The sequence below is a fragment of the Notamacropus eugenii genome, chromosome 1 (genome assembly GCF_028372415.1).
Source record: "Notamacropus eugenii isolate mMacEug1 chromosome 1, mMacEug1.pri_v2, whole genome shotgun sequence".
Lineage (NCBI taxonomy): Eukaryota > Metazoa > Chordata > Mammalia > Diprotodontia > Macropodidae > Notamacropus > Notamacropus eugenii.
In genome coordinates this window covers 483,815,523-483,831,907 of record NC_092872.1, presented here as the reverse complement: position 1 = coordinate 483,831,907, position 16,385 = coordinate 483,815,523, and the positions used below count along the sequence as shown (strand labels likewise).

The 16,385-nt window shown below is 36.8% G+C and overlaps 1 protein-coding gene across 1 annotated transcript in view; it reads left to right on the top strand.

Annotated features, from left to right (window-relative positions):
• The window catches only part of MED27 (mediator complex subunit 27), a 243,898-nt gene that overhangs the window by 167,145 nt on the left and 60,368 nt on the right, over positions 1 to 16,385 (top strand). Inside the window, exon 4 of the mRNA XM_072632774.1 lies at positions 3,663 to 3,756. Within this exon, the coding sequence (XP_072488875.1) occupies positions 3,663 to 3,756 (94 nt within the window). The remainder of the gene's footprint in view (positions 1 to 3,662; positions 3,757 to 16,385) is intronic.

Sequence of the window (16,385 nt, the reverse complement as noted above, 5' to 3'; positions counted from 1 at the left end):
ACTAGGAAGGAATGAGGTTGGAGAAGCTATATTATCAAGTGAAAGTCTTTTGAAAGCTAGTATAGGGTTGAGTCAACAAAGGGAAGTGTGTCTGAAGTGAGACACTAGTGATCAGGGAAAGCTAATGATAGGACAGCAAGAGAAAACCTTACTCTGCATAATAGTTATTTTTCTTTTCTATTGGAAAACAAATTCAGGTTCAGATTGGGTTCAAATCAGAACCAAGCATCTCTCCATTTTAAAGTAGGATTGTCACGGAAAGCATGATGCCTTCTGCAGTGTAAATAGGAACTGCAATCTTTCCAAGTTATTACCGTGTTAACAGGTTGACAGATATGTGCAAATTGTGACTCACCGCTCAATTTGGCACTGAATTAATGTCTTTCAGCACTGCGTCTGCCCGAGTGTAAACTAGTTACCACTGCTGTGTTCCTGCTTGTTTGCCTGTATCCAAAAGGTAAAAATTAAAGTAATTCAATTCTCCCATAGCCTGGAGTACAACATATGGTAAAAGTGTAGGAGTAGAGCACTGTGTTCCTACCTGTTCCCAGGCCTACAAATACATCTCATCCAGATTTTGCTAAATGAGTGCTTACTCATAGCAAAGCTGTTTTCAGACACCATTCAGGTATTTCTAGCAGCCTCTACTGCTCTGGAGAGCATCATTGTGAGAAATACCACCAGAGAGGTTGTATGACAGAGTGCAAAAGAAAAGTGACAGTTCCCATTGGATTTTGAACTCGAAGTTCTGAGCTTTCCTTTTTTCTGTCAATTCTGTCTAACTGTGATACTGAATTCAAGGGATTTTGATGCATTTTTAAAAGGGAAATGTTTTGGTTTTGTCCTGAGAATAAAGACATTGTTTTCCTTAGTAAAGATGCTCCTGGGTTTCTTCCTTTTCCTACTTGGCAAAAACATGAATACATAACATAAATTGCCTTTTACAGATGACATCTTCCTCACACCAGGCATGTGAATGAAAAGCATTCCTTATTTTATTTTATTTTTTTAGAAATGCTTTTGCTCAATAACATTTTAATAGTCTGTTCTGGGCTTTTCTGATAACCTAGATTCTCCTCCCCACCTCCTGTACTCTTCCCCTCTACTACACCTTTTATGTGGTGTTCTGCCTTTTCCTTTCTGCCTCCTGGGGACATATTTCCCCATTTACCTGTCCTCTATCCCGCAAGATAAGGTACAGATCTTAGATTGTACAGTATTTTGACCTTTTTTCATCAGACACTCTGTGGTACTGCCTGATTTTAAAACTAGATCTTTTTGAAAGCACAAGGTAGTGCTTAGAGTCCTGGAATCCTCCAGTTTGTTTTCTGATATTTTTATTTTGACCCAAGATAATAATATCAGTACCTGTGCCTCAGTTTTCTTACTCCATTTGAAAAAAGCATTTTGGAACCTTCAAGGTGAAAGGTGCAACGGAGAGCAAATTATTATGTTACAGTGGTATTGAAGCTTGGTGTGCTTCTTTGCATTAGACTTCCAAAGCTATAATATCTATTGATTGAGGATCAGTTACGAAGATACTGTCTCCCCCCACCCCCATTAGCATATACTTAGCAATGACCTCCATTCACATGCGTATGACAGCTGATTTTTCCTTTCTACTGAGTCTAAAGTAATCTGATCTAGAACACATAGACATAGAAGAAAAAAAGTTATGATATTCAGAAATGATTCAAGTGATACTGATGCATAATGTTGGCATCCTGTCTTTTTAAATGGAACTTTATTATATGTCTTCCCTGATCCTAAGAAACATATTCCTTTTTCACTTACATTTTTTCCATTAGTCCCCTGACCCCTCCCCTCAGCTTTTGTATCTTTTTGAACTGAAGCTGAGACTATATGGCATAAAGTCAAAGAAGCTATAAAGGACCTCTGGAGGTTATATATTGCCTTGGGCAGATCATTTCTTTAACCATTCAGGACAGATGGTTGGCTTTCCTGTTTTTAAAGAGCACCAGAATGGAAATTCAGAACCTTTAGTTGATAGTCTCATTTGATGTTTAATCAACTTTACTCTTAAGAAACTCCTCCTTATATCTAGGTATAGTCTGTCTTTTAACCAGTTTTCCTTTGTTTGAGTTTTTGTGGTAACAAATGGCATTTTTTCTTGGAGCAGCCGACCTAAAGATAACGGAGGTTCAATTGCCAGTCTTCTCTTCTTCCAAATTAGCTCCTTGACCTTTTTTCTTTTTTCTTTATTCCACATTTTTTCACCTCTTTTAAAATGCAAAGACCAAGCTCTCTCCCTTTTCTGAATTTGCCTGTTTCTGATCATCCAGGTTCACAACCTTGAAGTCACCATTGATTCTTTCTTATCCCTCTCTCCCTGTGTGCAATCATTTGCCAAGTCTTCTCAGTTCTACTTCCATGTCTCCTACATCTCCCTGCCTTTCTTTTCTTATGCAGCCCGTGCCCTAGTTGAGGCCTCATCACCTACCACTCACCTAAAGTGCTTCAGTGGACTCCCAGACCCCAGTCTCTCCCTTGTGCTGTCCATCATTCACACAGATTCCACATTTGTAGCAAAGCTTCAGTGGTTTCTTATTGTCTCCAGGGTAAGATGTAAATTCCCCTTCTTTGCATTTAAAATCCTTTACATTCTGATTTTAACCTGTCTTTTCAGACTTATTTCATAGGCAACACATGCAGTGTTTCAGCCAAACTGGCCCACTTGCTCTTTTCCCTTAGACAATATTTCATCTACACAACACCACTTCCTCAGGTGCCACTTTCTTTATGAGAAATTTCCTGATTGTTCCCCCATTTGTCAGTGTTCCTCCCAGCCTTACCTAGATTGCTCTCTCCTAACTTTATGTATATTTTGTTCCTGCTTACCTGTGTGTACATATGGTTTCATTACAGTGTTAATGCCCTTGAGGCTGAGTTTTTGTTTTTGTTTTTGTGTCTCTGGTTTTTGGAATAGTGCCTGGCAATTTAGCACATCTTTAACAATTGCTTATTTATTGAATTGAAAATTGTGCATAGTGCTATGACACAGTGCTAATTTGTACTGAGAGATAAAGACTTTCTGATTTACATACCAGACATCTCTTAATACATTCAAGCTTGTATTTGTTTTTCACTAACATTACTGGGCTTTTGACTAGTTTTTTCCTATTTAATTTTTGCATTGTTTCATTGCTTCTCTAAATGCGGCATTTTTCCATTTGTCTCTGATTTTTAGTAAACCATTTTGTTCATATATTATATCCAGCCTTTTGTTATCCCATAGTCATGAGCTAGTATATTCCCTCTGTGTCCAGTGGGCATTTCAAGATGGAGATATACTCTCCCCCAATTTCATGGAGAAAGCATCTGAGTCAGAGAAAATGCTTTTCTTGTCCTTGTGAGCCATCGTTCAAAGAGTTGCTGCCCAGCGTGGAGCTTACTACACAGAGTGTGTGGTTTGTTTTTCTGTTGCTCTTGGTGAATCATCTGTCCACATAGCACTTAACCTGAACCAGATATCTTCAGTAAGTAACGATTTTCAAGGCGTAAGAGAGCATTTTACAGAGCAGCTTAAAACTAGTCCACTCAAAAAAAACTGAGTGATGTAAAGAAACCCGTAAGCAGTTTGTTACTTGCCATTGCTTTGAATGTTGCTTTAATTTATATCTGTACATTTCTTTTCTACTTAGATATGTTGATGACGTGATCAGCCGCATTGACAGGATGTTCCCTGAAATGTCGATTCATTTGTCCAGACCCAATGGAACATCTGCAATGCTTTTGGTAAGACTCATTTGATCAAATGGAAGGGAATCACAGAGAAAAATTGAGATTAATCCCTATTGATGTAAATCAGGCTCTAATTGGATGGACAGCAGTGTCTCTCTTTTTAATGGTAGATCTCTATCTCTAAGAAAGAAAATACCATCTCCCACTGTCAGCAGTAAGTGTTCTGTAACTTTCTATTGATTCATGCAATCGAGAATTTTAGAGCTTAAAGAGACTTTAGAAATAGACCTTATCTATGAGAAGTCACCTCCCCAGCTCCTTTGTAGTAGGAGGAGGTCCACATGTATAAAACACCATTGTTTTTGATTTTTTTTCAATGTATTGATTGGTTTTACCGATTTTTTTCTTCTTCCTCTTTTTTTCTTATTGCCTTAAAAAATAATCTTTGTTTCATGGGATGGATGACTTTCTGGGAGGAAGGATAAGGAAATATATAGGAAGAAATCTAGGGAAAGAAAAAAACAAATTATCAATAAAAATTTATTTTAAAAAAAGAAATAGGCCTCATCCATGGAGTTTGATTATTAAATTACCAAAAGAAAGTCCCTCTTTATAAGATCCTCTTTCCTATAATGAGGTCTCATGGTATGAACCTCAAGGACAAATATTTTGTTCCAGCTCCACCGTAAATCTCAGGCAAGTTATGGCAGTTCTTTGGGCCTCACTTCGTTCCTTCATAAAAAAATGAAAGAGTTGGATTAGGGTGATTTTTAGTTTCTTGAAATTCTATTATTTTCAGTCTATCAGAAGCCAATAATGTTTAACCATTGAACGCTGTTATTAATTGCACTTTTAAATAGGAAGAGACAATGTAGTAACTGAAAATATATCTTTATAAAATAAAAGTTAGAGAGATACCAACCTTACAATCAGAGATTCTAGTGTTTTTCATTAATAAATTAATTTTTTTTGTTTATTGTTTAGCACCGGTCATATTGACCTCGGTAGTTCTCATTTTCTTATATCTTTTTCTTCTCAGTCCATACGATTTGGGATTTTGTTGTTACCTCTTTATCATATGTATAGATTCACAAAAGGTCATTATGCTTTGAAATGAAAATGCTTGTAGAAATCCTAAATTAGATTATTAATTAGGTAGCTATGGAGCACTTCAAGGATGAAAAGCATTTCTGAGTGTTTGTTTTAATAATTCTCTTTTGGAGAACAATTAAGTGAAGACAGTTTTTTAAAAGATTCTACATTTCAAAGGAAGCAAAGTTTATTAAGTAAGAGCAGCTGTTTTTGATGGGATATCAATGAGATAGGGAGTTAAAATACAGTGTCCTTTCCTCCCCAGTCAGTCTAATTGCTACCATTTGTTAATAGCCTGGAGTGAGTGTTTTGTCTGGGTGTAGTATTTCATTTTTGTGCAGTCTTAGAAATAGCCACTCACCTAGTCAGAGTATCTATATAGGGAAAGTAGTAAGAATACTTACTTGTTTTACGTAGTTGGATGTATCTTCGGAGAGAACAATTTGGTGATTGTTAAATGCCTTTTTCTTCGTTGTTTAAATAAAAGTTAAGGGGTCAGTGGGAAATTTGAGCTGATAATGACAATAACATCAAATAACATATAACACTTTAAGGTTTACAAAGTTATAATTTATTCTTTTTGACTGGGAAGCAGTCTTAGCAAGGCTCTTCTGAGTACCAGAATTTACTTTTTATATATTGGAGTACTCTTGGTTAAGAAACGAAGGGGATAAAATAATAGCTTTCATTTATAGGAAAAAGATTTTTTTTCATCTAAAATGTTTTTGTGTATGAATGAATACCATTGCCTTCCTTGGTTAAACATATAGATTGTCTTACATTTAAGAACTTATAGACTGGACTTCTGAAACATCAATCCTATGTTTAGCATACCTGCCAGGGACCAGAGAAGTTAATGAAGATAAAAATGAAAGCATCCTCAGTGAAAGAGGTTTGTTCAAATTATCTCTGGGTCATTTAGCTTCTGTTTCATGATGAAGGTAGGAATTTGGCATTGGAGTGAATAAGCAGTGAAGGCTAGATTATTGATAAACAGGCCCAAGATATTAGAGTTACTTCCACCTGAGAAAACAGGCTTTTAAATCACAGCGACCTATCGGCCACATCAATTTTCACAGGGAGCCTCTGTTTTAATAGACTGATGAGAGAGCTTTTGGGCTCTACTCAAGGGTGCAACTCATTTTACATGTACAATGTTTGTGTAATTTTATACTTGAGGAAGATTAATTGCAGATCCTCCAGATACTTCTAACTGGTTGTCTTCAGAGATCTAGATGAAGTTGTCACTGTTTATGGATCTAGTTATTGGTGATGTGAGTCACAACCAAAGAGAACTTTTGGTGTAGCATTTTCTTGTATTGTGGTTTAAAGAATAAAGAGGCAAGTTGAACTGACTACTGGTGAGAACTGTCATTAAATGTTCTTTGCCACTAACAGCATTACTGATTTTTGACCCTAGTTCCCAAAATTCCAGACTGACTGCAGGTGTCATGACTGGTCTGAAAATTTTCAAAAAAATTAGATGAATTTCATTTTACTGTCTCTTTAAAAAGATGTTTCATTGATAGTTGCTACGGGGAAATTGGAGTTAAAATCACAAAAGGAGAAGGTAAATAGAATCCCTGAAGTGGGTGGAGGCATTCTTTGTCTTCATAGAAATCTAAATGGAGCCAAACCTTTCTATGGATTCCTTGACTGACCATTTCTTGGCCTTACCTCTTAAGTCAGTCCTCTTGTGAGGGAAGCAAAATGCAAGGTAGAAATAACTTTATTGAAAACAATTTTTTATCCTAAAAAAATAAAATCCAGTTATGGATTGGATTAACTGACATGGGGTCACACAATGCCCATTTCCAGTCTTCCACTACAGCTTTGTCTGGATTGACTCCTAGACCACATTACTAGCATAGAGTTGAATCATTTTTTTAATATACTCCAGTGAGGATTCTAAATCCCTTTTGGAACCTGCCCTCTATTCTTTTCTTTGAGTGTAGGTTCTTCATCCCTTTAGCATATAGGTTGCTTTTATAGGTTTTCTCCTGTCCTTCTCAAGGCCCTATACTTTGAGCAGTTTTTTCTTTCTCTGGGCCCTTAGAAGTTCAACCTTTTTCCTTGACTTGTTCTACTCTGACATCATTAGTTTTCCTGAAGTATGGTCTGTAAATATTAAGACCAAACTAATATAGTGATTGAGATTTATGAGTAGAGCTCACTGTTACTAGGTCTACCTCTAAATTAGTTGCTGTTGCCACACACACCCTTCTCTGAGCCTTAGGGATCTTCTTCACAGAGAAGGAGATGTAATTTACATCTGTTCACTAGCCCCTGCCTCTAACATCACCTTGCATTCTTAAGACCAAACTAAATTCCTATTGAAGACAGTGAAGAAACTAATAGTTTTTGAGTCAGATGAGTTAAGTAGCATGACAGAAATTGTGTTTTAGGAAGATTAGTCTGGAAGCCATGTATACCCTAAATTGGAATGGTGGAGAGGGCAGGAATGGAGGTGGTATGTATGACCAGTTAGTTGGCCATCACATTAGTTTATGTGTTAGATACAACCTGAACTAAGATATCAGCAGCAGGAATGGAGAGAAAGGGTAGGTAGGTGAAGACATCTGTAAGATCTCCATGACCTGCTATAGCTGGAGCAAATGCTGAATTGTTCCTCCTTGCCTACATATTCCAGTATCCCTTTGAATTGCTTCCAGCAGATCCAGGAAACTCACCAGCTAATTTTGTGATGGAGAGAAAAGTGTAGCAGTGAGAAAGAAACCTCCTCCCCTAATCTATTTAATACTAATCTAGATCATACTTTATTTTATGTTGACTAGTGAGTTTTTGTTGGCAGCTAGTTCTCTTGTAGGTAGTTTTCCATGCTGCTATGTGAATAGCCTAAGAAGTAACTAAATATATTTGAAGAATATTAAATGTATTTAGTATTAAAATACTAAACTTTTTGCTTGGAATTTTGCATTGAATTTTCTGCTATTCTTAATAACTCTTCAAATACAAGTTCATGTAGACTCTTGCATCTTTGGAAAAGGGAAACCACAAGAAATCAGATCAGCAATCTAAGGATGGTTTCTGAAATTGTCAGGAGGTGTTCTATTTATTTTGAGGGGCTAGGACAGTTTTTTTTTCCTAATTGGAAATAGAATCCAATGGTTTCCTGAAGTACACCAGGGCAGAATGCTGAGGCAACTGTCTGAATGGCCAAAGAAGTCACCATGCACTTTTGGAGAACATTAAATAACCTACATGTATTGTTTGTAACTTTCCCTTGAATTTGCTGCTGTTACAGCTCTCCTGAGAAGTGTGTGTGTGTGTGTGTGTGTGTGTGTGTGTGTGTGTGTGTGTGTGCAAACAATATAAAATAATTGGAACTCCAGAATAGTCAGTGAGCAAGGACAGTTTTGTTTAATTCCTTTTCAGCTACTTCTTCCCCCACCAAGGAATCTTTGCCAACAAACTCTAGACAGTTTAAATACTGAGGTAATTTGTCACTCTGAACCTTGAGACCCAGTGGAACCCCAGTGCCATTGTTCCTGTTTGGGAATTGGTATAATTTGTGATAAACTCTTTCCCATAGCATCTGAGTGATTAAAAATCTCCTCACATTGTAGACAGAGGTGAGGCAGAATTGGGGTAGGGAGAGGAGAGAGAACAAGTACCAGAATGCTTTTGGAGAGTCCTGTTTCTGAGCTAAATGTAGATGCCACAGACTAACAAAAAGTCATGCCCTTAAGTCCTCACACTGGAAAACCAACCCCAGAGCTTCTAGTCCTACCCTGTTAGGTTGGGCATTGAGTAAGTCAGTAAAGAATTCTCCAAGTAAGTCCACTAGCCATATTTGACTAAGAAACAAGTGTAAATAATATAGATGTGCATAGATCCATAGAAATAGCTTGGTGTTTTCTCCTGGTGAATTATGTCCCAAACATCAAAACTATGAAATTTTGTATCGTAAGTCTATAAGTGTAGTTGGGTTAGTTCATCCATATTAGATGTAAAGTAGAGATTGTGTGACCAACAAAATGGAGGATGAGACATTATCTCTGATCCTTGAGACCTCTCAAACCAAATAGGAATTATGTGCCAAAGATTTAGCAATTTTAGCTATCTCCCAAACAAGGTAAAAACTTGATGGAATAACAGCAAATGTTATCCCTAATGAACACTCGCTCAGTACCCCCTCCCTTACTGCCCACCATACTCCCAGCAGCAGGACTGCACAAGCCAACCTTGCAACAGAACTCAGCTCCACATCTTGACTTTTCCTCCCCCTTCCTAGTGCTGCAGAGATTCAGACATCAAGCAGTAGCAATTTCCTCAAGCTGTGATAACTGCATGATAGCATTGTGCCACAGTGGAGCTCTGTAGAAGAGCAGAGTAATAGAGAGTGAGCAGGACAGGAGTCTGCATTTTTAACAGAACACTCTACCCAGCCCCCTAACCCCTCCGTACCTTTGAGATCCAAACTGCAAATGTCAGAATTTTTCTCAAGCCCCTATAATCCTGTGGCATCATTCTGCGCTGCAGCTGAGGTGGGCTCCAGCAGGAGAGTGAGGTAGGACCCATATGTGTGGGGCTGTGTGGCTCTTCATGGAACCTGAAAGAAAGAACTCAGCATTCAGCTGAGGCCAGCTTTGTTTCTCAAGAACTTACTGGGGTCAGAGACGTAGGCAGGTGAGCCATCGAGTCACCCAGTACGGGAAAGGCTTGAGTTAGTTTTGAGGTCCCATCTGAAAGGAAACTGCAGAGGGGAGGGACTCAGAAAGTGAGCAATAGTGGAAAATGAGGGAAAACAAACAGAAATAATCCAGATTTCAAGAGGAATAAAACTCAGAGACTTGGAGAATAAGCAGATAAACCAACAGAGAAAACATTAACAATTGAAGGAAATATGATATCTAGGAATAAACGTCACAAAACTAAGAAAAATTGCTCAATACCTAAGGAGGAGAGGATATTGTGGATTTTAAAGAGTATATAGAACATCTTTCCTGAATCATTTAAAAGAGGAATAAGAATTGTGATAGCATAATTTATGATCTGCATAGCATAAATAATTGAAAGAATAAAGAACTCAAATCCATAGGGGCAATTCTTACCAAAGAAACAAAAGAAAGGGTAACTTACTGGGATGCAAATACTCAGAAGGGAAGGACAATCTGGAAAAACAGAAGCAGAAAGCAATAATTTTTTTTTTTTTAAAAAGCATGATCTGCATATAATTAGCATATATTGATCTTGAAGATAGGATGCATATAGATAACTTAAAGATTATAGATTTCCAGAAGAACATGATAATCTGAACATCATAGTGCAAGAAATAATAAAAGAAAACTTTCTAGGATTTTTGAACATAAAAAAACAAAGTGTCCTTTGAAAGAATCTGTAGATCAGGGGTAGGGGGGGGTTGTTAGAGGAAGGGAGGGAGGAGAGAACAAATTCTGAGATTGCAAACTCCAAATCATACATAGTGGTTAATTTAACAATCCTATTGGGAAACAACAAATTCTGTCCTGTAAGTGACCAACAGAAAAATCTTCAAATATAAATGAATGAAAATTTTAAGATTTCTGCACCCACCAGAAAAGTTGGGAGGGAATGGAATAATGTATTCTGAATGAATTAAATTATCCAATTAATATTTTAAAATGGACAGATTGGATGAAAAAACAAAATCCCACAATTTGTTGCTTACAATAAATACATTTTAAAAACAAAGACATGTGCAGAATAAAAGTGAGAGGCTGGAAAAAAATTCACTATGCATTAAGTGAGTCAAAAAACCAATTTATACAATAATAACAGCATATTTTAAAGACAAACAATGTTGAAAGACTTAAGAACTCTGATCAGCACAATGACCAACCATAATTCCATAGGACCAATAATGAAGCCTACCACCAGCATCTTGACAGAGAGGTAACTGACTCAGGGTGTGTGATGAGAATTTTTTTTTGAAACAGCAAATGGAGGAGGTTTTTTGCTTCACAGGCATATTTCTTACCAAGGAGTTCTCCCCCCACCCTTTCCCTAGTGAAGGGAAGAGAAAATAAATTTTGTTAACTGTGTAAAAAATTATAAAATGTAGGAGATTTTAAAAATTTAAATACTAATAAAATTGAGAACACTAAGGAGAAAAGAATAAGTAAATTAATTTAGGTAGAATTGCCACTTTTATTATATTAAATACTGAACCTATCCATGAGCAACTGATATTGAGCAACTGATATTTTCCCTATTATTTAGATCTGACTTTGTGTAAAAAGTATTTTGTAATTGTGTTAATATAGTTCCTGGGTTTGTCTTGGCAGGTAGACTCCAAATGTTTTATGTTCTGCAGTTACTTTAAATAAAATTTCTCTTTCTGTCTCTTGCTGCTGAGTCTAGCAGACTTTTAAAGAACAATTAGTATCTATGCTACACAAATTATTCTCAAAAATGAAAAACAAAAGCACCTACCAGAATCCTTTTGTGATACAAATGTAATTCTAGTATCTAAACCAGCAAAGAATAAAACACAGGAGAATTCTAGACCAATATCATTAATGAAAATCAGTGCAAAATTAAATTCAATCATGTCAGATCATAGCAGTTTATTATGACCAAGTTAAATTTCTACCAGGGATGCAAAGATGGTTCAGCATTCAGAAAACGATCAACATAATTAATCATATTAAAAAACCTCCCCCCAAAAAATCTAAAACTACATTATTATCTCAGTAGATGTAGAAAAAGCCTTTGACTAAGTACAACACTCATTTATCCTAAAAACACTACAAATTATAAGTCTTTTTAATATCGGGAAAAAATATCTAAGTCCAAAAGTAAGATTCACATGTAATGGCAATACACTGAACCTTTTCCAATAAAGATGGAAATAAAGTAAGGATGCCCTTTCTCACTGTTATTTATTTGATAGCATTCTGAAAATGTTATCAGTAGCAATAAGAGAATAGAAACAAATTAAAAGTGTACAAAATAGGTAAACGAGATAAAATTCTCCCTATTCACTTATTGTATGATGGTTTGCTTGGAAGATCCTAGGCAACCAGCAAAGCTACTAATTAAGACAATTAATGGCTTCAGAAAAGTAGCAGACTACGAAATAAACTCTCAAAAACAACTTTGTTTCTACACAATAATGATAATGATAATGATAAACAAGAGGCAATAGTAGAAAGCAAAATCCAATTCCAAATAACTACAAAATGCACAAAATAGCTAGAGATCAGTCTATCAAAGTACACAAAAGGTTTGTGTAGATTCAGTTATAAAGTGCCCCTTAAAGAAATAAAGGAACAACTAAAATAACTAAAGAACTAGTTATGGAACTAACTAATAAAAATGACAATGCTACCAAAGTTAATTTACATTTTTACTGCTACAATAATTAAATTATCAAAGAGATACTTTATGGAACTTAACGAAATGATAGTGTATTTCATTTGAAAAAAGAAAAGATAGAGAATGTCAAGGGAAATGATAAAAAGAAGAAGAGATAAAGAAGAATAGCATTTTAGACTCCATACTGTATTATAAAGCAGTCATCAAAACTATGTGGCATTGGTTAAAAAAAAAAACCAACCAAGAAGCACATCAGCAGAATAGACTAGACAAGATAAAATCGGAAACAATGGAACTCAATAATCCAATGCCCATAAGTTAGAAAATAAATTACTTAGGAGGGGCAGAATCAACATGGCAGAGTAACAGCATGGACTTGCTAGCACTCTCTCCCCAAACCCATGCCTGTAAAAATGACTAAAATTCTGGAGCTGCAGAGCCCACAGAATGACAGATTGAAGCAAATTTCCACCTCAAGACAGCCTATAAGGTCACCGGGAAGTATCTGTTGTCCCATGCTAGGAGCAGAGCTCAGTCTAGTGTGGGTCACACTAGCACAGACAGAACCTGAGTAGGCCTTGGGGGGGAATGAATCTCAGGTACCTGTGGCAGTTTCCAGACTTCACAATCCCAAAATAATGAGGACAAATTGAAAGGTCAGTGGAAAAAACCTGTGGGACCTGCTTGAGAGAGTAGAGTGGTTAGGCCTCAGCCCCAGGGTGGCGGAGAGGGAGGAGGAGCTCCTGGCAGCAGCAGCAGGGGCAGGTGCAATGGCAGCGGCAGTGACTGTTTCTGGAGCTTTAGGCCCGCAGATTGTCGGGGGAATCAAGCGGCTGACAGTACACCTCCCACCCCCACTGAAAGCAGAGAACCACCTTGACAGAGAGCTCAGAAGTCACATGAATAGCTAGGAAAATGAGCAAAAAATGGAAAATGTATCAGACTATAGAATCTCACTTTGGTGACAAGGAAGACCAAAATATACAAACAGAAGACAACAAATTCAAAGCTCCTACACCAAAGCCTCCAAGAAAAATATGAATTGGTTCCAGGCCATGGAAGAACTCAAAAAGGATTTTGAAAATCAAGTAAGAGAAGTAGAGCAAAAATTGGGAAGAGAAATGTGTGGGATGGCTCAGGTCCCTACATAAATCAATTACTCAGAGGCCTCTCAAGTGATGACAGAAAAGTGATTTATTCGATTCTCGAGAAGCGGGGCTTACCTGTAGGAGTAGGAAAGCCGAAGACAAAGAACAGGACAGTGATTTATATAGACCCTAACGCAAGTCCCTCCTCCCCCCACTGACCATTATCCTCATTAGCTGAGAATATGGTCTTACATTCTAGACACGAAATCTAACCAATCCCTTTTGAAATGAAGACATTGAGGAATTATGTAAGTTTTGTCCAATCATTGAGACCCTAATACACTACACAGTTTTATATCCTTGTATGGAACTATTCTATTCTAAAAATATTGTAACCTTGAGCCTTTAGGCCTTACCTCACCCCTGGGAGAAAAATTACAATCTGAGGAGTCTTCACTAAGTCTATCCCACTCAGAAATGAGAGTGATGCAAGAAAATCATGAAAAATGAGTCAACTTCTTGTTAAAGGAGACCCCAAAGATGCTGAAGAAAATAACACTTAAAAAAAATATACTAACCCAAATGGCAGAAGAGATCTAGAAAGCCAAAATTCTGCCCTGTAAAGCAGAATTGGCCAGATGGAAAAGGAAGTCAAAAAGCTCACTGAAGAAAATAATTGCTTAAAGATTAGAATAGAGCAGATGGAAGCTAATGACTTTATGAAAAATCAAAAAATTTTAAAACAAAACCAAAGGAATGAAAAAATAGCAGACATTGTGAAATATCTCATTGGAAAAACAACTTACCTGGAAAATAGATCCAGGACAGACAATTTAAAAATTATTGGATTACCTGAAAGCCATGATCAAAAAAAGAGCCTAGACATCATCTTTCATGAAATTATCAAGGGAAACTGCCCTGATATTCTAGAACCAGAAAGTAAAATAGATATTGAAAGAATCCACTGATTGCCTCCTGAAAGAGATCCCAAAAAGGAAAATTCCTAGGAATATTGTAGCCAAATTCCAGAAGTCCCAGGTGAAGGAGAAAATCTTGCAAACAGCCAGAAAGAAACAATTCAAGTATTGTGGAAATACAATCAGGATAACACAAGATCTAGCAGCTTCTACATTAAGGGATTGCAGGGCTTGGAATATATGATATCCCAGAGGTCAAAGGAGCTAAGATTAAAACCAAGAATCACCTACCCAGCAAAATTGAATATAATACTTCAGGGAGAAAAATGGTCATTCAGTGGAATAAAGGGCTTTCAAGCGTTCTTGTTGAAATGACCAGAGCTGAATAAAAATTTTGACTTTCAAACACAAAAATCAAGAAAAGCATGAAAAGTGTTTTGCATAACTACACATGTATAACCTGTATTAAATTGTTTGCCTTTCTAGTGAGGAGGGAGTAAGGGAGAATAGTTGAAATTCAAAGTTTTAAAAACAAGTGTTAAAAATAGTTTTTATGTGCAACTGGGAAATAAGAAGTATAGACAATGGGATATAGAAATCTATCTTGCCCTACAGGAAAATAGAGGGGATGGGGATAAGAGAAGGGAGGGGTGTGATAGAAGTGAGGGCAGATTGGGGGAAGTGGTAATCAGAATGCATGCTGTCTTGGGGTAGGCAGAGGGGAGAGGTGGGGAGAAAATTTGGAACCCAAAATCTTGTGAAAGTGTCTGAAAACTAAAAATAAATAAATAAAATTTTAAAAGTAAATTAGGAAAGAACTTGATGTTTTATTAAAACTAGCTTCTGGGAAAACTAGAAAGCAGTCTGGCAAAAATTAGACCAGTACCTTGGTATGTTCCATGTTCTAAATAGATATGTAACCTTAATATTAAAGGTCATTATAAAAAAAATTAGAAGAGAAACAGATCATGTACTTCTCACAGCTTTGGCTTAGGAGATGCATTCTTAACTAAACAGAGGAGAGAGACAATTACGAAAATTAAAATAGATAAATTTGATTGCAAATTGGCAAAGATACTCAGTATTGGGGAATTGTGGGAAGATGGGCATGCTGTCATTATTTGGGGAGCTGTAAATTACTGTAACCATTTGGGGAAGCAACTTGGAATTATGCAAATAAAGTAACTAAAATATCCATACTCTTTGACCTAGAGATTTCATTTCTGAGTTTACACTCCAAGAAAGCCTTTGATAAGAAGACCTTATAAATACCAAAATATTTGTAGCGGCACTTTTTGTAATAACAAATAATTGGAAACAAAGTAGATGCCCATTGATTGGGGATTAGCCAAGCAGATTGTGGCATAGTCAATTTTGCTATACTGCAGTTTGTGTTCCTACAAATCACTGTACTATGTAGAATCACAGAATAAAAACCACAGGACTTATGAGGAAAATGGGATAAGGGATACCGCACAGAAAATCTTCATCAGCGACACATTAAAAAAAAAAAAAGAACTTAAATAAAATAGTATCCTACGTTAAATGGATAATACATAAGGTCTCACTTAATAACTTTGGAACGGACATGGGAGACGCTGGCACAGGACCACTCAGCGTGGGGTACCCGCATCAGAGAAGGTGCTGTGCTCCATGAGGAAAGCAGAATTGAAACAGCTCAAAGGAAATGCAGGATGCACAGATTTAGAGTATCCACCCCAAATGTTTACACAGACCTTTTGTGCCCCACTTATGGTAGAGCATTCCCACTTCATATTGGTCTGATCAGCCACAGTCAGACACATTGAAACTTGATTCTAGCACAGTGATGTAATTTTGGTCCTCTTCAAAAATGAAGGACAGCCACCACCACCATAATACCTAGTGGAGTCTAGGTGAGTGGTGTGGGAGAATGGTGAAATTAGGTAGAGATCAGTCCTATTTATTCACAGTTTTTACTGTAACAGAAAATATGCTATATATGATACTCTTGAAAAAGATCTGAAGTTTTCTTCTGGAAATAGACATCAGAAGGGTTGCAACCTATGAGCTATTGTGAAGACTTGGTGGAAGGAGAGATATCTGAAATCTGACGGGAACTTATAACACCAGATAAGGATAACCATGACTCATATTCTCTAGTTTTCTCCTCAGTGCAGACAAAATCATGCATAAACAAGCCTGAAATTTGTGTTATGCTCAAATTATTCCCTAATCCATCCATCAAGTTGGAACAAATTCTTGTTATTGCAATGTTGATTGTACA